At 36.9% G+C, this 24,921-nt stretch overlaps 1 protein-coding gene across 1 annotated transcript; it reads left to right on the forward strand.

Moving 5' to 3' along the window:
• Positions 1-1,431: 1,431 nt before the first annotated feature.
• On the forward strand, positions 1,432-1,722 carry LOC307058024 (dolichyl-diphosphooligosaccharide--protein glycosyltransferase subunit TMEM258-like; the record flags this gene model as incomplete). Its single annotated transcript, XM_079711352.1, has 1 exon — positions 1,432-1,722. The coding sequence occupies one exon, from the start codon at positions 1,432-1,434 to the stop codon at positions 1,720-1,722; it is 291 nt and encodes a 96-aa protein (XP_079567478.1).
• Positions 1,723-24,921: the final 23,199 nt, after the last annotated feature.

Below are 24,921 nucleotides of genomic sequence, written 5' to 3' on the forward strand. Positions count from 1 at the left end.
GTTTTTTGGCTAGGAGATTTGATTTGAGAGGTATAAGCAGTCTAATGCAGCAGATCCCAATCCTGGCTGATTATCACAGTTATTAAAGGAGGGTTTTGACCCAAACAAAACAAAATTATAACAAGAAGTTGTCAGGTTCTATCCTCAGGAGTTCTCTTTCAGTAGGCCTAGGTTGCATCATGGGGTTCAGTATTCTTAAAAAACTATTCCAGGGCCTCCCTGGTGGCGCAGTGGTTGAGAGTCCGCCTGCCGATGCAGGGGATACGGGTTCGTGCCCCGGTCTGGGAGGATCCCATATGCCGCGGAGCGGCTGGGCCCGTGAGCCATGGCTGCTGAGCCTGCGCATCCGGAGCCTGTGCTCCGCAACGGGAGAGGCCACAACAGTGAGAGGCCCGCATACCACAAAAAAAAAAAAAAAAAAAAAAAAAAAAAAAAAAAAAAAAAAAACTATTCCAAAAATCAATCAGATTTGGAAATTATAGATCTATATAACACTGTGTATGGAATGATTAAATAATAATGGTACTTAGACTATTCCTTTCTCTTTCTGGGAAGAGGTAATGCAGAAAATATAACAAAGTCATTTATAGCTTAGAATCCATCAAAAAGTAATTGTTACCTCCAAAAAGGGATCTAAAAGTCTTTTTTTTTCCCTATTACAACAGAACACTCAAGAGTCGTATTTGACAGTAAACATAAACAAATGGTGTATGTTGGAGAGGCATAGCTGAAGAGTGCTATGCAGGTGTTTCATTGATAATTGTAGAAAAACAACACTTTGCAGGGCATTATGGAGGGAATCAGACTTCTTCCAAAATCAACTAATAATAATTTTGTACTTCAAAACTACAAAGAAAGACACATAATGGGACCAGAAATAAAGCTTTAGAAAACACAGCAAGAGAAAAAGAATTGAGGAAGTAAGAAGATTAAACAAAGGATAATTACTCATATACTGCAAATTAAATTGAAAAGAGTTACCCAAATGGTCAAAACTATAGATAATTCAAAAGGTAGGACTGAGCAGGTTTTACTGGAGTTCCATGTTTTTAATGGGTTTTGAATAACCAGTTAGGTGTAGAAATTCAATTATCTACAAGAGATCAGTTAATGTGTAGTGGCTATTAGGTACTCAATAAAATACTTGTTGAATGTATACAGATCAAAACCAATACCATCATGCAATTGTGGTTGAGAAAGATTTCTGAGACAAATATATATAAAGCACTAAACATAAAGGAAATGATTAATGAATTGAACCATATAAAATTTAAGGACTTCTTTACATCAAAAGGCATTATTAAGAGAGTAAAAATGAAGAAAATTAAGAGAGTGGAAAAATATTTCTCTGGCCCAAATTCAAATAAAAATTTAAAGTTTTTAATAAATTAAAAGTTCTCAGGAGCAGTGGGTTACCCTGTGCCTGGCAAAATGGAGCTTGAGGCCATGAGAAGATACAGAAGCCCAGTGAACCCAGCTGTCTTTCCACATCTGATTGTGGGGCTATTGGCCATTGGCATGTTCTTCACTGCCTGGGTCTTCATTTATGAGGTTACCTCCACCAAATACACTCGGGATATCTACAAGGAGCTCCTCATCTCTTTGGTGGCCTCACTCTTCATGGGCTTTGGAGTCCTCTTTCTGCTGCTCTGGGTCGGCATCTACAATATGAACTCCCAAGGGTTCCAATCAGGTGGCTTAACTGAATCCCTGCTTTTGTAAATTCATTTTTTTTTTTTTTGCTATGCTGGAAGTGTCCCACCTGCTGCTCACAATAAAGGCAGATGTGTGACCAAAAAAAAAAAAATTCTCATATCCAAAATGCATATAGATAACTCCTACAAGTCAATAAAACATAGAAAAATGGACAAATAAACTGAACATTTATTTTAAGAAAAGAGAATATCCAAATGGTCAGTACATTTATAGAAATATATTTAATCTCATGTGGTAAATGAACATTAAAATCACAAACAGATACCCCCACATTCCAATAAGAATAGCTAAAATGAATAAACTGATTATACCAAGTGTTGATGAGGACACGAAGCACATAAAACACTTATGCAATGCTGAAGGAAATGTATATTGATACAATCATTTGGGGAATCTGATTGGCATTTTCAGCAAAAGTTAGAATATGTGTACCTTAGGACCTGGCAAATTCTACTCCTAAGTGCATATCCAACAGAATTTTGTGTGTATGTGATATATGTAAATAATGAATACTCATAGCAGTGTTATTTAGAATATCCCCTGTTGAAAATGAGACAACAGGTCCAAAATGGAGTCACTTGTGCAAAGCCCCATGTCAGCAAACCAAGACTTAATACCTAAGCTATTGCAGTTTCAGCCTCTCCTAGGAACATAATCTTAACCTGTCAGTGTGGAATTTCCTGGTCAGCATTAAGGAGGTAAGCTGCCTGATAGACCCCTGCTTTTCTGCAATGAAAGGTGACCTTGCCTGCAATACTCTTTTCTTTGTTTATGACTTTTTTGTTCTACTCCTTTTCTGCTATTTAAAAACCTCTCCTTTTCTCCAGCTCTTTGGTGTGTTTTTCTATTTTGTAAGTAGGATGCCTCCATTCATGAATTCATGAATCACTGAAAGAAAAGCCAAATGGATCTTCAAATTTACTCAGTTGAATTTTGATTTTTAACACTTGAAACTGGAAACAACTTAAGTGTAATGCAAGATTAGAAAGAGTAAATAAAACATGACACATTCATACAAAGAAACACTATACAGCAAAAAAATAAGGCACTATTGTTACATGTATTAAAATGGATGAATCTGACAAATATAAAATTGAGAGAAAAAGAAAAACACATAGGAATGATTCTATGTAAATGAAATGCAAAACCCCCCAAAACTAGACTTTGGTTTAGAACTCAGAGCAGAAATGATCTCTAAAGAGGAAGTAAGGCTAGTAATTAGGAGAGAAAAAGAGAGGCTTCTGGATTGCTAATATTTATTTCTTGACCGTGAAATTGGTAACACAATTGTTTAATCAATGAACTTTGATGATTTGTTTGTGTTAATGTGTCTATGCTTAACTTAAAAATATTTATATTTAAATATTGTGTTTCCTAGAGAGTGACTAGTTTCTGTGGTTTCATGTATTAGTTAATTGGTGCTTAAAATATTTCACATTTCCCTTGGGTGTACACTACTCTTAATCTAAGCCATTCATCTTTATCAAAGTTGGTTAGTAAAACACTAAAATGACCATTAAAAGAATGTAATGGAAGCTGCAGGTGGGATTAAAATATTTGTAACACATATATATAACAAAATGATCAATACAGAATATACCAGGAACTCCAAACGGTCAATAAGAAAAAAACAGAAAACCCCATATGGGGATTGCCAAATGCCCAATAAATATAATAAAAGGTTTTCAACCTGGATGAAAGTCAAGGCAATGCAATTTGAAACCACAGTATAATACCACTAGACAACCACCAGAATGGATACATTTTAAAAAGACTGACAGTGCCAGTGATAAGATGTGTGGTAACAGAAACTCTAATACTCTGCAGGTGGGAATGAAAACTGTTACACCACTTTGGAAAACTATTTTGCATTGTCTAGTAGGGTTGAAGATAGGCCTGGCCATTTCATTCCTAGGCTTCTGTCCCACAGAAATGCACATACATGTGCACTAAGGGATATGTATAAGAATGTATCATTGGTCCTTGGCATCACCCATGGCTTACTATACAAAAGTTAAATGAAAGTAAATTAATTACAGATACTTGCAACCACGTGGATGCATCTAAAAAAGAAGATGTTGAGAAGTTGAGAGGTCCAGGTCAAGATGGTGGAATAGGAAGATGCTGTCCACACCTCCTCCCATCAAAACTATCACTAATATAGAACAACTATCTATGAGAACACCCTGAAGAATAGCAGAATAGATTTTCTACAACTAAGGATATAAAGAAAAGGCCATGTTGAGATGGTAAGAGGATCAGAGACATGGTCTGGTTAGAACCCACACCCTCAATCCAGCAACCCACAAGTGGGATATCACAATTGTGGAGTTCCTCCCCTGAAGAGTGAGGGGTCTGAGGCCCACATCAGGCTCCACAGCCTGGGGGACATGTACCGAGGAAGACGAGCCCCCAAAATCCCCAACTTTGAAAACCAGTGGGGTTTACATTGGGAGAGCCATAGGGCTATGGAAAAACAAGACTTTGCTCTGGAAGAATTTGAACGTGAACTCACTCACTTCAAGTCCCAGAGCAGAGGCAGCAGCTTTAAAAGTGTTTGGGCCATATGAGAAGGAGATTCATTGACTAATTTTAGAGTGTGTGCCAGAGGGACAGGAATTTGGTGGAACTTCCTCCAAGGATGGAAGCACTGGAGAGTGCCATCATTTTTTATTCTTCTTCTACCTAGCTGGCCCCATTCTGATGGGCACTATTTCTGTCACTACCTATTAAACTAGATAATACCATGTACCCCCTCACAGCATTCCCCTGAGGACTAACTAGCCCTGCCCAACCCACTTGTCCTAGCCAATCACTCCAAAGTGGCTGCCTTTCCACTCCACGACACCCTGGCTGGCAGTGGCACCCCTCAAAGTGGCTTCTACCTTACCCCACCTGGTGGGTGGCCCTGGCCAGCACTGGCACTCATCCAAATCAGTTCCTGTTCCAGGGGACCAGCCACACACATTGTACAACCACAGCAGTTGCAGCTGGGCCTCAAAGACAGGCAGGCCAAGGCCAGTCCCTCCACCAGCATGCCGACAACAAACACAGCCCAACCACAAAAGGAGGGTGCATTCAAGCCCTACAGAGGACACCCGTGGAGCACATGGCTCTGGTGACCAGGGGGGATTGTGCCACTGGGTCCCATAGGACATCTTCTACAAAAGGCCACTCTTTCCAAACCAGGAGAAGTAACTCATATGCCTGAAACAAACACAGAGGGTTAGACAAAATGAAGAGACAAAGGAATACTTTCTAAATGACAGATCAAGACAAAAGTTCAGTAAAATAACTAGATGAAACGGAGATAAGCAATTTACCAGGTAAAGAGTTCAAAGTAATAGTCCCAAAGATGCTCATCAAACTCGGGAGAAGAATGGATGAGCTCAGCGAGCCCTTCAACAGTGATAGAAAATATAAAAAGAACCAATCAGAACTGAAGAATACAATAACTGAAATGAAAAATACACCAGAGGGAATCAATAAGAGATTAGAGGATGCAGAAGAACAGATCAGTGATCTGGAAAACAGGGTAGTGGAAATCATGAGTCAGAACAGCAAAAAGAAAAAAAAGAATTTTAAAAATGAAGATAATTTGAGATACCTCTGGGACAACATCAAATGGACTAACGTTCATATTATAAGGGTACCAGAAAGAGAAGAGAGAGAGAGAAAGAGACAGAAAACCTGTTTGAAGAAATAATGGCTAAAAATTTTCCTAACCTGGCAAAGGAAGGAAATACCTATGTCCAGGAAGCACAGAGATCCCAAACAAGATGAACCCAAAGAGAAACACACCAAGACACATTCTAATGGAAGTGTCAAAAGTTAAACAGAGCATCTTAAAAGCAGCAAGAGAAAAATACGTAGTTACATGCAAAGGAACCCCCATAAGACTACCAGCTGATTTTTCAGCAGAAACTTTACATACCAGAAGAGACTGGCACACTATAGGCACAATAATAGTTACAGTAGTGGAAGGGAAAAAATCAAAACCAAGAATGCTCTACCCAGCAAGTTTATTTTTCAGAATTGAAGGATAGGTAAAGGGTTTCCCAGACAAGCAAAACCTAAAGGAGTTCATCACCTCTAAACCAGCATTACAAGAAATGTTATAGAGTCTTCTATAAGTGGAAAAATAAATTGCCATCACCAGACACAAGGAAATTATGAAGAAAATATTTCACTGGCAAAGGCAAACATATAGTAAAAGTAGTGGACCAACCACCTATAAAACTAGTATGATGGTTAAAAGACAAAAGTAGTAAAGTCATTTGTATCTAAAATAATTTGTACACAATAGAAAAAAATTAAATGATGTTGAAACATAATAAATGGGGATCAGTATATAAAAAATGCAGTGCTTTTAAAATGCGCTTCAACTTAAGTGACCGTTAACTTAAAACAGACTGCTATTTATGTAGGTTGTTATACATGAACCTCATGGTAACCACAAACCAAAATGTATAATAGATACACAAAAAATAAATAGGAAGAAATAAAAACATTATACTTAAGAAATTTAACAAATCACAAGGGAAGAGAACAAGAGAAGAAGAAAGAAACAGAGAAGAACTACAAAACAACCAGAAAACAATGAACAAAATGGCAATAAGTATGTATCTGTGAACGATTACTTTAAATGTAAATGGACTAAATGCTAAAATAGAAAGTCATAGCGTAGGGACTTCCCTGGTGGCACAGTGGTTAAGAATCTGCCTGCCAATGCAGGGGGCACAGTTCAAGCCCCGGTCTGGGAAGATCCCACATGCCACGGAGCAACTAAGCCCGTGCGCCAAAACTACTGAAGCCTGCGTGCCACAACTACTGAAGCCCGCGTGCCTAGAGCCTGTGCTCTGCAACAAGAGAAGCCACCACAATGAGAAGCCTGCACACCACAACGAAGAGTAGTGCCCGCTAGCCACAACTAGAAAAAACCCATGCACAGCAGTGAAGACCCAATGCAGCCAAAAATTTAAAAAAATTAAAAAAAATAAAAAGGAATCCACCTGACAATGCAGGGGACGTGGGTTCAAGCCCTGGTCCAGGAAGATCCCACATGCCACAGAGCAACTAAGCCCATGCTCCACAACTACTGAGCCTGTGTGCCACAACTACTGAAGCCCACGAGCCTAGAGCTTGTGCTCTGCAACAAGAGAAGCCACTGCAGTGAGAAGCCCTTGTACTGCAATGAAGAGTAGCCCCCACTTGCTGCAACTAGAGAAAGCCCACACAAAGCAATGAAGACCCAACACAGCCAAAAATAAATAAATAAGTAAATAAGGAAGTCATGGGGTAACTGAATAGATTTAAAAAAAAAATAAGACCCATCTAAATGATGCCTACAAGAGACATTTCAACATCCATTCATAATAAAAATTCTCACCAAGGTGGGTAGAGGGAACATAACTCAACATAATAAAGGCCATATATGATAAGCCCACAGCCAATACCGTACTCAATTGTAAACAGCTGAAAGCTGTTCCTCTAAGATCAGGAATAAGACAAGGATGCCCACTCTCACCACTTTCATTCAAAATAGTATTGGAAGTCCTAGCCATGGCAATCATACAAGAAAAAGAGATAAAATGCATCCTAATTGGAAAGGAAGAAGTAAAACTGTCACTATTTGCAGATTACATGCTACTATCTATAGAAAACCCTAAAGAATCCACCAAAAAACTATTAGAACTAATAAATGAATTCACTAAATTTGCAGGAAACAAGGTCAATGTACAGAAATATATTTCTTTTTATACGTTAATAACAAACTATTGGAAAGAGAAATAAGGAAAATAATCCCAATTACAATGCATCAAAAAGAATAAAATACCTAGTAATAAATTTAACCAAGGAGGGATAGACCTGTACTTTGAAAAGTAAGACATTGTTAAAGAAATTAAAGATGACACAAATAAATGGAAAGATACACCATGCTCATGTGTTAAAAAATTAATATTGATAGAATGTCCATCAATAGTATCCAAAGTAATCTACAGGTTCAATGCAATCCCTATCAAAATACCAATGGCATTTTACATGGAACTAGGACAAATAATCCTAAAATTTGTATAGAAACTCAAAAAACCCCAAAGCAATCTTAAGGGAGAAGAAGAAAGAGGTATCATGCTCCCTGATTTCAAACTATACTCCAAAGCTACAGCCATCACACAGTGTGTTACTGCCACAGAAAGAGACATATAGATTAATCGAACAGAATAGAGAGCCCAGAAATAAACCCAGGCTTATATGGGCAATTAATCTATGACAAACAAGCCAAGAATATACAGTAGGGAAGAGACATTCTCTTAAATAAATGGTGTTGGGAAAAGTGGACAGCTACATGCAAAAGAATGAAAGTGGACTACTTTCCCACACTGTATGAAAAGTAAATTCAAAAATGGATTAAGGACTTAAATGTAAGACCTGAAATGATAAAACTCCTAGAAGAAAACCTAAGCAGTATGCTCCTTGACATTGCTCTTAACATTATTTTTTTTGGATCTGTCTCCTCAGACAAAGGCAACAAGCAAAAATAAACAAGTGGGACTATATCAAACTGAAAACATTTGCACAGTGAAAGAAAATTGTCAACAAAATAAAAAGGCAAACTACTGAATGGGAAAAGTTATTTGCAAATGATATGTCTGATAAGGGGTTAATATCCAAAATATATAAAGAACCCACAGAACTCAATATGAAAAAAATAATCTTACGAGATGGGCAGAGAACTTGAAGAGAAGAAGACATTCAGGTGGCCAACAGGAATGTGAAAAGATGCTCAACATTGCTAATTATTAGAGAAATGTGAATCAAAACTACAGTGAGGTACCACCTCACTCTGGTCAGAATGTCCATCATAAAATGTCTACAAATAACAAATGCTGGAGAGGGTGTGGAGTAAAGGGAACCCTAGTACACTTCTGGTGGGAATGTAAGTTGATGCAGCCACTATGGAAAACAGTGTAAGGGTTCCTGAAAAATTACACGTGGAATGACCATGCAACCCAGCCATTCCATTTCTGGATATTTACCTGGAGAAAATGAAAACCATTGATAGATGGTCCATTGATAGATGAATGGATTAAGAAGATGTAGATATATATGTGTATGTATATATATATAATTAGGAGCATATATATATATATATATATATATATATATATGGGACAACATGGATGGACCTAGAGGGTATTATGCTAAGTGAAATAAGTCAAAACAGAGCAAGATAAATACTGTATGGTTTTACTTTTTTGTGGAAACTAAAAATCAGAACAAACAAACAAAAAGAAACTGACTCAGATACTGAGAACAAAGTGGTGGTCACCAGAGAGGAGGGGCCTGGGAAGGTTGGGCAAAATAGGTGAAGGCGATTATTAGGTACAAACTTAAGGTTATAAAATAAATAGTAAGTCCCAGGTACATAATCTAAAGCATGGGGAATATAGTCAATAGTATTGCAATAAGTTTGTATGGTGACAGATGGTTACTAGACATCATGGTGATCAATTCACAGTGTATATAAATGCATAATCACTATGTCGTACACCTGAAACTGACATAATATCGTATGAAACTATATTTCAATAAAGAAATAAAAAGGAAAATATTAATAAAAAAATTTTAAATAAAAAAATAAGATGTTGAGAAAAAAATAACCCCCAAAGAAATATTTTACCACTGAGTTTTTATAAGAACAGCAACATCATCAAAATAATAACAGACCTAAACACTATGTTTAATTTTCAGCTATTTTATTGTTATTATTTATTCTTAACAAAGAAACATACAAATAAACAAGGAAATGATTACTGTAAAAGGGAAGAAGTTTTCCAGTGTGGAGTGGTGGGACAGTCCAATGATTGGGGAAGGGAATTTGGGGTGCTTTTAGATTTATGGCAATGTTATATTTTTTGACCTTGGTTTTAGTTATTTGGGTTTTTTTTTTTTTTTTTTTTTTGTGGTACGCGGGCCTCTCACTGTTGTGGCCTCTCCCATTGCGGAGCACAGGCTTCGGGCGTGCAGGCCCAGCGGCCATGGCTCACGGGCCCACCCACTCCACGGCATGTGGGATCTTCCTGGTCCGGGGCACGAACCCGTGTCCCCTGCCTCGGCAGGCGGACTCTCAACCACTGCGCCACCAGGGAAGCCCTTGTTATTTGGGTTTTTACACTGGCTAATTCATAGCATTGTTTAAATTTTGTACCTTTTTTCTGAGTGTTATAATAATAATAATAATAATATATGTTGTAAACATAAACCAAAAAATTAAATTTGTAGAAAGTTTTTTTTTGTTGTAGCAAATATGTGATCGAGAACGTAGATGTGAGATTTAAGCATGGAAAGCAAAAAGGAGATTTCTTCATCTAAGATCTTGGAAAATCAGCCAAATGTGGGTAAATTTAGGAAATTTTAGAATACACAAAGAAGTGAATGATTAAGCTTTATAAAATATTCTTTTGCTCCATAATCAAGGATACATTTGGGTAAGTAATTGTTCTAAAGAAGAACAATGATTTTGATTTGAAATAGATATTCTGCCATTGGACAAAGTCAAGTGCAGGACCACACACATAGCAGGTTTGCAGGAGCATAGTTTCTCAAGGAAGACAGCATGGAGTTTAGAAACTGGGGTGTGGGTCCTTCACTGCCTGTTGTCCATTCTAGGCCTGTGACAGAGGTCCAGCAGATTCAGGCTCAGACTCTGGGAGAGGAAACATGACCATGGGTTCTGGATTTTGTAAATTGCATGACTGAAAAACACTGGCTCCTCCCGTGGCTTGATCACCAGTCAGGTACAGGAGCAACAGGCCTTGACAGAACCTTTTCTCCAGCCCTCTCCTGCCCATTCAGGATTTGGGGTTATGAATTGTGTGTGAGAGAATCAGCTCATTCCTTGGCGTGATTAGGGAGTTTATTCCAAGTCTTGTAATTGCAGCTTTATGATGTGGCAAGGTAGTGACAGAATGCCTCATAGGCCAGCATCTCCCCGGGCATGATCGTGGATCTGGGGACCCAGAACGACTGCCTTAGGCACTAGGACCTAGTGGGTTTCCATGGAGATTTACATACGGCTAAAACGTTTTATGACAGACTGTCTGACAGAACTCAGGTTGTCAAGTTAATCTTTGCTGGGTATACCTGATTCAAACCTGTGAGTTTCCCAATGTACTATATTGGAGAAATGAAGAAATCAGTTTTAGGTATTGAAAAGGCAAGTAGGAAGTTACAGTTAGTGTTTTGCTGTGGACATTAGCTTTATTTTCCATCTTTTTTTTAAAGTTTCTCTTTCTTTCAGACGCCACTTTTCCCCATTCTCATCCTACATGCATTACAGGGACTGATCCTATTCGCTAACTTTAAGGATAGGCTAGTGGGCCCATCAGAATCATAATAAAAAGTCCCCGACCCACCTGAACTGCAAGCTACAATTCTGATCACAATTCCACTGTGCGTGGAGGTTTTTCCCCACACCACCAAGCAATTCTCTGCAACACCAGATTGGTGTCCTACAACTTAATTCCACTCTGACACCATCTACTGGGAGACAGCATCAGATCACAGGTTAAGGGTTCAGGCCTACAAAACTGTACCACCCCCCAACCCCCAGCTTCAGACCCAATCACAAGCACAGGTGTGTGCTTCTGACTGACTGGCCATAGATTGGAGGTTCTAATAACCCCCTCCTTAGGTTCGACTAATTTGCTAGAGTGGCTCACAGAACTCAGAGAAACATTTTACTTACTAGACTATTGGCTTATAATAATAGGATATAACTAAGGAATAGCCAGATTGAAGAGATGCATAGGGCAAGGTATGGGGAAAGGGCATGGGGCTTCATGCCCTGTCTGAACACACCAGTCTCCCTGAATCTCCATGTGTTTGCCAACCCAGGAGACCTGTCCTTTTGGGTTTTTAAGGCAGGCTTCCTTACATAGGCAGGACTGATAAAATTATTGGCCATTAATGATTGAATTCAACCTCCAGCACCTCTGTCCTCCTTGGAGGCCAGAGGGTGGGACTGCAAGTTCCAGCCCTCTAATCACAGGGTTGGTTCTCCCGGTAACCGTGCTCTGTCCTTAGGGTCTTTCCAAAAGTCACCTCATTAACATAACAGAAGATATCTTTATTGCTCTCCTTCTCCTCACTTTGAAAACTCCAAGGGTTTGCTGACCTCTAAAGAAACAAAAGAGCCGGTTATTTTACCAGCAAAATGAGTTTATTTGGTAATGGCAGAGAATTGCAATTCAGGACAAGCAAACTATGAGGAACCATAGCCAAGTCCAGAGAACAGAAGAGAAAGGCTTGCTCTTCTAGAGGAAAGGAGGAAGTCAGGGAGGATTGTGGTGGTTCTCCACTGGCTGCAGAAGGTGGGCAGCCTATTGTTGTTGGATCAGAAGATCTGTCCTCCTGCTGGGGTCTGTAAGCTGCAGTGAGTGTCATGTGGGTGAGAGCTCCCCCTTCAGGGTGTCCTGACTCCGTGTTAAGTGAAGTTTCCTTAACGCATTTTCACAGGTTTCAGGGGCTCTGTGCCAGGAATAGTAGATGAAGACCACATATATATTTCTTTTTATGCCACAACATCACACAAGCCACGACAAGTATATAGGTCTGGGCTTCTGAGAGTCCTCCTCCTCACCAACATATTAAGAACGTCCGTCTGAGAATTATTGCAACACAGAAGAAAGCAGAACCAAGCAATGGAGAGATGTATTCAGGATTGTATGGGTTCATCACCTGAGCCCAGCTGTGCCTAAAGCTGGTGTACCCATAGGCTTTTAAGTTACATGGGCCAATAAATTTTCTTTTATGCTGAATCCAGTTTGAGTTGGATTTTGGTCACTTGCAAGCCCAAGAGCCTGACTAATGCACAGAAAACTGAATCCCATGATACTTAAGGGAGTATTGCTGAATAGCCTGATCACGTTAAGTTATGCAGCAAGATTATGAATTGATAGAGAAAGGTCATTACAGAGTTGAGAAGCAGTGAGAGCAGGAACGGAAGCCTGGACGGACATAATGTGTGAGAGAGCCTGTGGATAGTACACTGTGGTTGGGGGTGAAGACATTTTCCTTAATGGTAAGTTTCAGCTGTGGCTGGAATACTTTGGGAAAGAATGAACGTGAAGGGAGGAGAAGATTTATTGGAGTGAGGAAGCCGAGGAACTGTGTGGCTAAGGCTTTCTGGAAAAGTATGATATACTTGCTTTTTTCTACTCTTCTTTACTTATTCAGTATTCACATCACTACAATATCTTTCACTCCAACCAGTCACCAAAACTATTTTTGCTTCTGTTGCTTATTACATCTTTGTTGCCAAATTTACTTAGTCCATTCTTATTATTGCTGTATCATCTGAGAGCTTTTAACTCTCCATACTTCAAACAATCTCTGTCATCTTGGTTTTCCTGGCCCTGTCTGTTCTGATTTCCCTCTTACCTACCCAATCTTCTCAATCTTCTTCCTGAGTTTCTCACCTGAAGCCCACTCTTTATTAGTGCATTCTGCAGTTCGATCTTTAGCCCTTTTTTCTTTCCAATTTTTCTGAGAATTCTTACCATTTCTAGTGACTTCAACTCTCCTCCATAAGCTGGAGACTCCAAGAGGTCTACCTTGAGTCTGGGGCTTTCTTTAATTGCTATTTTAATATCACTCTACATCACTGCCTGAATGCCTGATAGTTACCTCAAAAAATAAACATCCTAAACTATACTTGTCACCAATTTTTTGGTGTTTTCTACATATGGTTCCTCTTCATTTTTGTGCTCTGGTCAAGTTGTCTGCATTAGGAATTTCACATGTGAATGATTAAATGTATCCTCATGTTTAACTGGTGAATTTTCTAGGATCTTATTACTACACAGAATTTAGATACTTCCCTAATTGAAATTCTTCAATATCTTGTGCAATCTGGAGAATAAAATCTTACCTTCTCAACTTGTGTCTTAATACTCTTAATTCCTGCTTAACTTTTTTTTTTTTTTTTGCGGTACACGGGCCTCTCACTGTTGTGGCCTCTCCCGTTGCGGAGCACAGGCTCTGGACGTGCAGGCTCAGCGGCCATGGCTCACAGGCCCAGCCGCTCCGCGGCATGTGGGATCTTCCCGGACCGGGGCACGAACCCGTGTCCCCTGCATTGGCAGGCAGACTCTCAACCACTGCGCCACCAGGGAAGTCCCCTGTTTAACTTTCTGATTCTATAATATAATACTTGCAGTTCCTAGAACTGTTCATGTTCTCTCATCTTTGTATCATTGGCTCTTTGCTATCCAGCCCCCTGCTGTTTATTTTATCACCACTTTTTTACAAAGCCCCCTTTAGTTTTCACTTTCAGGAAATCTAGTAAGGTCCTACATCCAGGGCAGTAAGGTTTTTCATCCTGTTTCCCTCTTAGTATGATGTGAGCACCCATGTACAGATCACACTAGTCTGTGTGCCTATCTGTGTATTATATTTGTTTTAAACATTTTGAGAGCTTGTTGTTTTTGTATCCTCAGAGCCTTGGCAAAATGCCTGATGCTCATTCAGCATTGAAAGAATAAAGAAGGAAGAGAAAAAGGTGGTGAGTGGAAGAGGGAGGAAGGAAGAAAAGCAGATGATGGACACCTCGATGAGAATGTTTAATTATCCAAGATCGATAAATGTGGATAATATGTAGAGAACTGTGGCCCTAAATGTGCTTTCTTTTAGCAGTAGCTGACATAGCCACTGCTAAAGGAAATACATAGAGTACATGGATTTGAATCCCCTCTTAGAAGCTGTTTACAATCTGGCTCTGACACTTAGTACCTTGAGCAATTTACTCACCCCTTTGTGCTTCAGTTTCCTCACATGTAAAATTGTGGCACTGACAGTGTATAACTAGGATTTTTATGAACAGTAAATCAGTTTGTACAGGCATACCTCATTTTATGGCACTTTATAGCATCTTGCTGATATTATGTTTTTTAAAAATTGAAGGTTTGTGGCAGCCCTGCATTGTCAGATGATGGTTAGCAATTTTTAGCAATAAAGTATTTTTTAGTTAAGGTATATACTTTTTTTTTCAGACATAATGCTATTGCACACTTAATAGACTACAGTGTAGTGTAAACATAAATTTTATATTCATTGGGAAACTAAAAAATTCATGTGACTCACTTTATTGCAATATTTGGTTTATTGTGGTGGTCTGGAATTGAACAGGCAATATCCCTGAGGTCTGCCTGTATTCAGAAAGTGCTTAAAAGAGTGCTTGGCAAATGGAAACCAGATAAGGGTTTAATAAATAAATAAAGAAGTTGATGTTGGGGAATTCACTATATAATTTGTAGGGTACTTCTCTAAAACTACTCATTTATTCTGTGTTTGTGTGTTTGTGTTAAAGAGCCCATAATTAACTGCAGTATTATTGGCCACTGAGAAATATAGTTTTATATAAAAGTGTTATCTTCCATGGCAGGCAAAATGAACACGTCAGATTTTCCGCATTAAACAATTTGTCAATCTTTGTACATTTCTTACTATTATATTTTGAACATGGAGGAATACTTGATTCCAAAGATTATGATTTGACTTTGAGTAATAAATGTCTTCTTCACAACACAGAATTATGAAAAGAATGATATTTATTACTGTTTTCTTGTGTGCCCTTCAGATTCTTTGCCCTTTAATTGGAGATGACATTTTTCTAATCTTCTCTGCTACTAACAGAATTGGCTATACAATTTATAAATTAAAATGTTATATTTGCACCTTCATTTCAATTGAACTTGAGTGCAAGTCCAAGAGTTTCGACAAGGTTTTATAAGCCTGAGCCCTCATTTCTGTGAAAAATATGTCTCACAGGCTATGCTTTTCAGCTTTGTTTGATGTCATTTCTAGTTATAATTGTTCCATAACAGCTTAGGCATGCTAGTGGGTTTAGTACTACCACAATTACTGAGGAAACTAGAAAGAAACTTTGTACAATTTTCCTATAGGCCTCAGGAAGTGATTGCCCTTGATGTTTGAAGCATGTATTTAAATCAAAACAGCGAAAATGGAATAAACTATTCTAAGCATGTTTTTGAACTGTCTACTGGTTGAGCTACATAAATCAGTTTGGGCTCACAGGCAGAGGATACAAAGGGATTTTACTTCAGATATAAAGGAAAACAATCTAAAGACAGGGAAGAATTTTAATTAAATTGAAAATGTGAATCAAAGTATTAACATTGTTCTGATGCAGATTCTTATTACCATCAGATTCATCACGCCTTAGACAATAGTAAAATTCTGAAAATCTAGTAGAATTTTATGCCACAAGAAATTATCTCTGCTCATATGCAAGGCTGAATTTCTTTGTCTTTTTTGTTAACTGCATTGCTACCAATATTTATGATTAAAAATTAAAACTTCAAGTAAAAAAAAAACAAGAAAACTTCAAGTGCTTTCCTCTTTTCCTTGAAAAGTTCTATGATTTAATGGATGTGGATAAAAATGATAAAAATGATATGTCAAGTAATAATCAAATATGGAGAAAAGGACACTTATTACTATTGATTATTTTGATAAACTTGTCCTGCTCTCATGATTTCAGTTTTTTTTATTAGATTTTACAGAAAATCTGAGTATGGGTTAAAAATTAATATGGTATAATTAGATTGCTATAATATTAAAGAGTATTCCTTAATTTTTTAAATCATAGCTTTATAAGTATTTCTTTTCTTAGAGAGTTTAACTTTTTAAAGTGTGGAGAAAAATACCGACATTTAAATAAGCTAAAATATAGATTTTTAGGAGAGTTAGATGGAGGAATGAGGAGAGAGAGAATTATAAATAAAATTTATAATTTTATTATAAATCTATAATGAAAAGAAAGGAAAGTGGTAGAATAAAGAGACAGGTAAAACTACGGGAGGGAAAAAGAAATAAAGAAGTCCAGGAAAATACAGGAGAGAAATAAAAATAACTGAAAATAACTGAGCTAAGATGGCAGATTATAATAAGAGTGAAAGTATTAAAAGTATATTTTGCATTATGTTAGATTTTCAGAAATAGTAAATGTCTCCTATTACTTTCATAACTCAATTATTATCATAGAAAGGTTGTAAATTTCAGGTACCCATTAATTGATATCCAAAGTCCATCTCCTTGTCAGATTCCAATCCTTTTCCTCTTATACCATAAAAGTGGTGGAGACGTTTTGCCACTAGGTTTTGGAGAAATTATTTAGTCATACTTCCTTGTTTCATTAAAATTCATTGCATCTAACTTCAGTTGAGTCTTCTGTGCTAAACAGTGTTCTTTTTATTCATACATAAATAAATCCTTATACATGTCTTAATTATATGTACTGCAGCATTTTCACCACTCTGAAGGCCCTAAGGCCATTCTGACCCTCCCACTAAAAGAGTGAGTTAACTTTGCCTCTTAATTTACAAATAACAACACTCTAATATGAACTTAAGGTTGGTATCCATCTCTGTAAAAATCTCTCTACATTTTCCATGATTTGCTAATCATTTCTCTTTTCAAAGAATGAATTGCCATTCCCCTTTTCCAAATTAACCTCTTCCTGCCCTCCCCAACCATGACACCTCCAGCCTATTCTGGTGACACATCACACCTACATTTCCTTAATCTTGTTCTATTGATCATTTTCTCTTCTATTCTTTCATCTTCTAATTATCCGTCTTCTATTTACTCCTTCCCTGTGGCTCTTTGCTAAGACCTTCAATCATGGTCAGTTGTAAAATATACTAAAACACCTTTCTTTCATCCTGCACCTGATCAAGCTCCCACTCACTCCTCAAGAGAGTCAACAAAGTTATTTCCATATCTTTATCTCTTACTCACCATTCAGATAATTGAAGTCTCACTTCTACACCACCTTGATTTTATCATTGTATCAAAAATCAAGAATGACTCCCTAATTGTCACACCTAATCCACTGCTTTTGATTTTCCTGCTGGATATTTGCAGTATTAACATCACTGACCAGCATATTTCTCTTGAAAATTCTCCCTAAAATCCAAAGAAAGTTTTCTCTCTCTTTTTTTTTCTTTCCTATCTCATAATTCCTTAGTCTTTCACTGATTTACCCCATTTCTAAATGTAGGTATATGCTAAAGGTCTGTTTTCAATTTCATTGATTTTGGCTCTTTATTAGTTCTTTCCTTCTGCTTGGTTTAGGTTTATTTAGATTTTTAAGTTTTACTTCCTTAAGGTGGAAATTTAAACTATTAACTTGAGACTTCTTCTGCTCTAATATGAGCATTTATAAACTTCACCCTTAGCATTGCTTTAGCTGTTCCATTGCTTTAGCATTGCTTTAGTGCTTTCTCTCTAAGAACTGCTGTGGTCACAGATTTTGATATATTATTGCTTTCATTCAGTTCTCAGTATTTTCTATTCTTTTCTTGAGACTTCCTTTTTGACCCATGAATTATTTAGAAATGTACTGTTTAATTTTCAGATGTTGGAAGATTTTCCTGTTATCTTTTTGTTATTAGTCTACTTTAATTCCATTATATTTAAGGGTCATACTTGGTATTATTTCATTTCTTTTCAATTTGTTGAAGTGGTTTTTATAACTCCCCAAATGGTCTACGTTGGTGAATATTCCACCTGCACTTGAAAAGTCTGTATATCCTGCTGTAGAGTGTAGTGTTCTATAGATATTAATTAGTACCAGTTAGTTGAGGGTGTTGTTTATTCTTCTGTATCCTTGTTGATTTCTATTAGTTCTATCTCTTACAGAAAAAGGAATGTCCTCTACTTCAAATTATTGACCAAATACTTTACTAAAACTCTGCTCCTGGCCTTAGTTTTGAAATCTGTTACTTTTGTTGCCACCTCATGATTGCGGTTTCCTGAGGCTTCTATTTCCTTCCCTCTGTCCCTGAAGCTTCAAATTTTTGCCGCCTGTCCCATGAGTCCTCAATATCCTTCCAGTGTGCTTCCAGCTCTGGTTGCTCCATGGTCACAGAAAGCTGCCAGCAGCAGCAATAACACCATGAAAATATAGAGAACACATACAACTTATTAGCAAAAAATCTAAAAGACAAGAAATGGGAAGAGGAACTGAATAGACAGTTTCCAAAGAAGACATATAAATGGCCAACAGGTACATGAAAAGGTGCTCAACATCACTAATAATCAAGGAAATGCAAATCATAACCACAATGAGATATCCCCTTATACCAGTTAGAATGGCTATCATCAAACAGGCAAGAGATATCAAGTGCTGACTGAAAGTGGAGAAAAGGAAACCCTAGTGCACTGTTGGTGGGCATGTAAATTGGTACAATTACTACAAAAACAGTGTGGAAGTTCCTAAAAAATTAAAAATAGAACTACCATATGATCCAGCAAGCCCCCTTCTGGGTATATATCCAAAAGAATTGAAATAAGGATCTGGTAGAACTTTCTCATGTTCATTGTAGCATTACTCACAATAGCCAAGATGTGGAAATAAACTAATTGTCTATCAATAGATGAATTAATAAAGAAGATATATATATATATATATATATATATATATATATACATATATATGAGTGAAATATTATTCAGCCATGATAAAGAAGGAAATCTTGCCATTGTGACAATTTGGATGGACCTTGAGGGCACTGGGCTAAGTGAAATAAGACAGAGAAAGACAAGTACTGTATGTTATCAACTATATGTGGAATCTAAAAATGACAAACTGAGAGAAACAGAGAGTAGAGTGATGGTTACCAGGGGCTAGGGGTGAGGGAAATGGGGAGATACTGGTCAAAGGGTACAAATTTCTAGTTATAAGATTAATAAGTTTGGGAAATCTAGTGTACAGCATGGTGATTATAGCTAATAATACTGTACCATAGATTTGAATGTTGCTTAAAGAATAGATCATTAATGTTCTCATTACAAAAAAGAAATGGTAACTATCTGATTGGATGGAAGTGGTAGCTAATACTATGGTGGTAATCATTTTGCAATTTATAACTGTATCAAATCAACACTTTGTATACCTTAAACTTACACAAGGTTATGTGTCAGTTGTATCTCAATAAAGCTAGAAAAAATAAAAAATAAAACTCCACAGAGGGAAAAACAGACTAATGAAGGAATTCTCATGATCATATCAAGTGCAGGAAAAGCTTCACTAATTCATTTATTTCTTTACTTACTTCTTTGGTTGACTTTTTCTCAGTGGAAAATGGTTAATTCAGAAAGTTTGGAAGGCATTTTGTTGGACATTGGTACAAATTGGTAAAAAAAATGTTTTAGATGATTCAACAGTGAATGAATCATCAACAAATGGTTTCAGTTAAACTTTTCTCAAAACACTCAGCCAGGGTACACCAACCAGTTCGGGTGTCTGGTTTTTATAAATTTGTTATTTTTTAAAAAACGTAAATCAGTTAATTTAAGATATTTCAATATTTGGGTGCAACATAACATAAAACATTGTTTTATAATGTGACGTTTTAGGCAAACAATAGAGAAGTAGGTGATTACATTCAAGGAATTGAATACAAAGCAGGTCACAAAGTAGGAATATTTAAACTGCATTTGTTTATAGAAGATCCTAATATCTTCGTGAAAATCGTGACCTCACAGAAAGCCCTGGCTGACAGTCTGAATGCTTTGTTCAGGAAAGAGAAAATAAATTAATGAGATACACATTTTTGGCCAGCTAATCAGCAAAATATTAAATTATTTTCCGGATTTTGATCGTGTATTGGTAAACAGTTTAAATACTCTAATATTAAGAATGACAGTAATTTTCTAACAAAACTGGTAACAGGAGGTGCTAAATATTTTCCAAGTTGAATTGATAATTCTAGTGTATCAGTTGGAATTCTCCAGAGAAACTGAACCAATAATATATAGATATAGATACACAGATATTCTAGATACTCTTTCTCCCTCTGTGTGTGTGTGTGTGTGTGTGTGTGTTCATTATCATATTAAGTACTAGGCTCATGTGGCTGTGAGGGCTGGCAAATCTGAAATCTGTAGGGCAGGCTGACAGGCTGGAAACTCAGATAGGGTTTCCATGGTACAGTCTTGAGGCAGAATTCCTTCTTCAAGAAACCTCAGTTTTTGCTCTTAATGTCTTCAACTGATGGGATGAGGCCCATTCATATTATCCAGGGTAATTTCCTTTACTTAAGGTCACTGATTGTAGGTGTGAGCTACATCTACAAAATACCTTCATGGCAACACCTAGAATAGTATTCGATTAAATAACTGGAAACTACAGTCTTGCCAAGTTGATACATAAAACTAACCATAACATCTGGTTATCTGTTTTTGTTTGTTTGTTTGTTTTTGCGGTACACGGGCCTCTCACTGCTGTGGCCTCTCCCCGTTGCGGAGCACAGGCTCCAGACGCGCAGGCTCAGCGGCCACAGCTCCCAGGCCCAGCCGCTCCGTGGCATGTGGGATCTTCCCAGACCGGGGCACGAACCCGTGTCCCCTGCATCGGCAGGCGGACTCTCAACCACTGCGCCACCAGGGAAGCCCTGGCTATGTGCCTTTATAGTTTGCTTTCATTTAAAGTGAGATATATTTTAGATATAATATCTGTTTATATTCATTAATTCAACTAATTATTGATATTAATAGTAATTAATCAGTATTGATTAATACAACCGATATATAAAATATTATATTTTATATTCACTAACTCTTTTTTATTAAACACTTACTATGCACTAGGTACTGTGCTTTGTTCTGAGACATATACAGTAAATGTGATATTACCTCTATCTATATACTTGAGAAGCTTAAATTTTGGTGAGATGAAATGTTCAGTCTTGACTTTGTAGACATACATAGATCATCCCCAGTTTTCAACTTGAAGAAAGCTCTAAAATATATTTCGTTCATTAAATATTACCTTGTGGTTATATGTGCAAGGCTCTGTACTATGTGCTCTGCATACTTTAAAGGGTAAAAAAGAAGTGCCCTTCCCTCAGAGTTTATAACCTGCTAGAAATCCACTTGGTTCTTAATTCTGCCACTATGTGATCTGGGCAAATTACTGTAATTTGAAGTTCAGTTTCCTTATCTATGCATGGGAATTACACTAGACACTATTTCAGTAAGATTTCTTTATGGTCCTAAAATATTATCATTTTAAAGATTCTCTGTGTTGAAAATTATTCTCCAGAGAATAATTCTCCAATGGTTACATTATTTATAATGATTTGATTCAAAGTAGGAAATTAGTAATTGATGGCTTATGTTCAAGTGCTGAGGTCTATACATGTTTTGTTTTATTTAGATTCTCAGCTAAATTGCCTTCATAAAACAATGAAAGTTAAACTCAAAGACTGATGTAGAAAATTACCAATAAATAGGAAATGAAGTGGCCAATAGCAAATTACAGGCTTTAACATTATGTAAACAGTAAACAAACATTACTACTTTGAGACAGTCAACTGGTTACGAACTACATTTAGAAAAAAAGTGTTATGTGAGGTTTAAAAAGCTACAATATGCATTAAAGATTATTGTTTGGAAGTTGCATTATATTTGATCACCAAATTAAAACTTATTTTCAAAATTTGGCCATTCAAGATTAAAGGAACTTCTGCCTTGTAAAATACATATTACAAGGAAGTAACATTTTTAATATTGTAATTCACTGTGTTTGTATTCATTTCTGTAAAAAACGATTGCACAGGGCAAGGATATTATCATGATGCTATTAGTAGCATTCACGTTTTAGGAATTTGAAGAAAAATATACACTGTTTTATATATCCTTTCTTGGTGAGAAAAGAGCAAACCTTCTATTCTGTGACTGAACTGCCTGCCATTCTCTGTGAACACCAAAGCTTCATTCTTCATATTTGCTTTCTATTTTCATAGCGATGGGAATGGAATGTGACCCTCAGCACTCAGCCATTATCCTGCCCTCTGTGGCTATAGCCTTTGACTCAGGCCTGAGTTCACCATAACTTATTTTTACAACGATCCTGAGATGCAGCCAGCCCACTTGGCAATATTTTCACTCCTACTCAGCTCATTTCAAAATGGGGACTCTCACTGTTTCTCTTTTCAGAGCTTTTCTAGTTTCAGCATGAAACCTTTTAAAATAAAACTGCTGTTATGTGAATGACTGAAGACAAAATGCATTTTTTTCAACTCCCTGATTTGATCTTGACTATTAAGTTCCATAGAGCCCTCTACTTTACAGTCTTATTCATAAAGCTATTACCCTATCTAGCAATATTTTCTCAAGAAATTTCTGGATAGTACACACCTTTTTTTTTTTTTTTTTTTTTTTTTTAATGGCAGCAAATGGGTTCACTGTTTTCATAGAGTAAATCCCCAACATGTCAACATGTGTGTCTGGAATGCTTGCCTTGTTTGGTAACAGATCATTGGAATTGTTTGTGACTATCAGTGACTCAAGAGGATTATTGCAAGATTTGGGACTGGGGCTCTTTCCTTTCTGACTTTGCTGTTCTCCTTCTACAGTTTTGTTTTGCTGTTTAGTATATGCATTTTTTCACCTCAGTAACCCTTCCCCCACCCTTGGTGGTTTTTTATTAGTGTGAATTGATGGGCTGCAAATTTGTAAGCTTTCATTTTCTAGTTTTCTCCCAAGAACTGCTTTTAGTGACAATTAATTAATTAATTAATTTTTCACATGATGAATTTCATAACCAGGGAAGTTGTAGAAATAAATGGCAATTAAAAAACATGAACTTATTTCACTTGTAATTATGGCTTACAGCTTGTTTAGTCTAGTGCTTCTCAAACTTGACTGAGCTTCTGAATCATCAGAAGGGCTGTTTAAAGCCAACTGGACTCTGGGTGCCACCCCAGTTTTGGACCCTATAGTTCTGGGAGGTGGGGCCTGAGAATCTGAACTTCTAATAAGTTCCCTGGCGATGCTGCTGCGGCTGGTCAGGGGGCCACACTATGGAAATCACCTCTGTAGAACAGGACTTTAGTCATTGTGTACAAATAAAATAAAACCAGGCTGTCATTTTCTGAACAGGGCACAATGGCATAGTATTTAAGAAACAGTTTTGCTCTTCTCTTCATAAAACAGTCCACTTTCCTTAAGCTTAGCTCTTGCATTCTGTAAATATAACTCGAATTGAAGAAATGGTCGTATTTCTGACAAGCTGTGAGGCTTACCAAGGTCAATTTTGTTTGTTGTATCACTTAAAATACAATTCTACTTACAATTGCCTGGTATGGATGAGTGAACATTTTTTTTTATGTACATAATACTTTTTGACACTGGGAAATAAGAAGCTATGAAAATAAGGTTGATAAACCAGTAAAGAAGTCTTTCCTTAGATGGTCACAATCTGCCAAGAGCAGATAAGGAAAAGGATCCTGTGGGGACAATGACAAGAAATTTACAGCCATCAAGCCCATGTCAGCACTGGCTAGAAAACAAATAGAATTCCGACAATTCAGAACAAATACTACAAATCAGAGGCAATCCCCAAACCTCCTGTCAATCCTATACTTTTGAAAGACAACTAAGGAACACAAAGGACATTGGACAATTCCACACTAATGGTTACATTGTGACTTTCTTTTGTCTTTCTTCTCTTGATCTCAAATTAAATTTGTCTTCAGTAAAAAGTTTTCTCTATGGAGCATATAATTTCATCTCCAATATAAAATACTCAAGAAGAGACTGAAGCAGAGCAAGGGTAAGTTAAATATTGAAATTATGTGTTAATTATGATGAATTATTTTAGCGTAATGAAGTAGTGTTTAGCAGATTTCTGTTGTGTCTTTATTCTTTTTCAAAGGGTTTTGAAGCTATAAAGTGTTATTGGAAAAAGATATTGTCAGATGAAGTTAAAATAAGTGATCATAGATTCATAGATCCACAGAAATTACAATATGGTTAATTATTCCTTATATGATAGCGAAATATTTTTTACAAACTACTGCTTAATGAGTAGTTTTCTGATTTTTTAATTGTAACATTATAATAGATTACAGGACACATTTTAATGCTACTTCTGACACAGAGTAGTTAAAATGAATGGCAGAGCAGATAATGGATTAGATGGAGTTTATGAAATATAGGATACTATAGTTTAAAATACTTTATAAGTAGTTGTGCAACAAAGGTAGATGAGGGATAAAAACTATTAACACTAATATCCCTTAATCATTGGGAAAGTGCTGTGTTCAAGACACTCTTCTAAATACCTTACATAGATTATATAATTTAACCTTCCTTCCCCCACCAAAAAAAAAG

This window comes from Hyperoodon ampullatus (assembly GCF_949752795.1).
Source record: "Hyperoodon ampullatus genome assembly, chromosome: 1".
NCBI lineage: Eukaryota > Metazoa > Chordata > Mammalia > Artiodactyla > Ziphiidae > Hyperoodon > Hyperoodon ampullatus.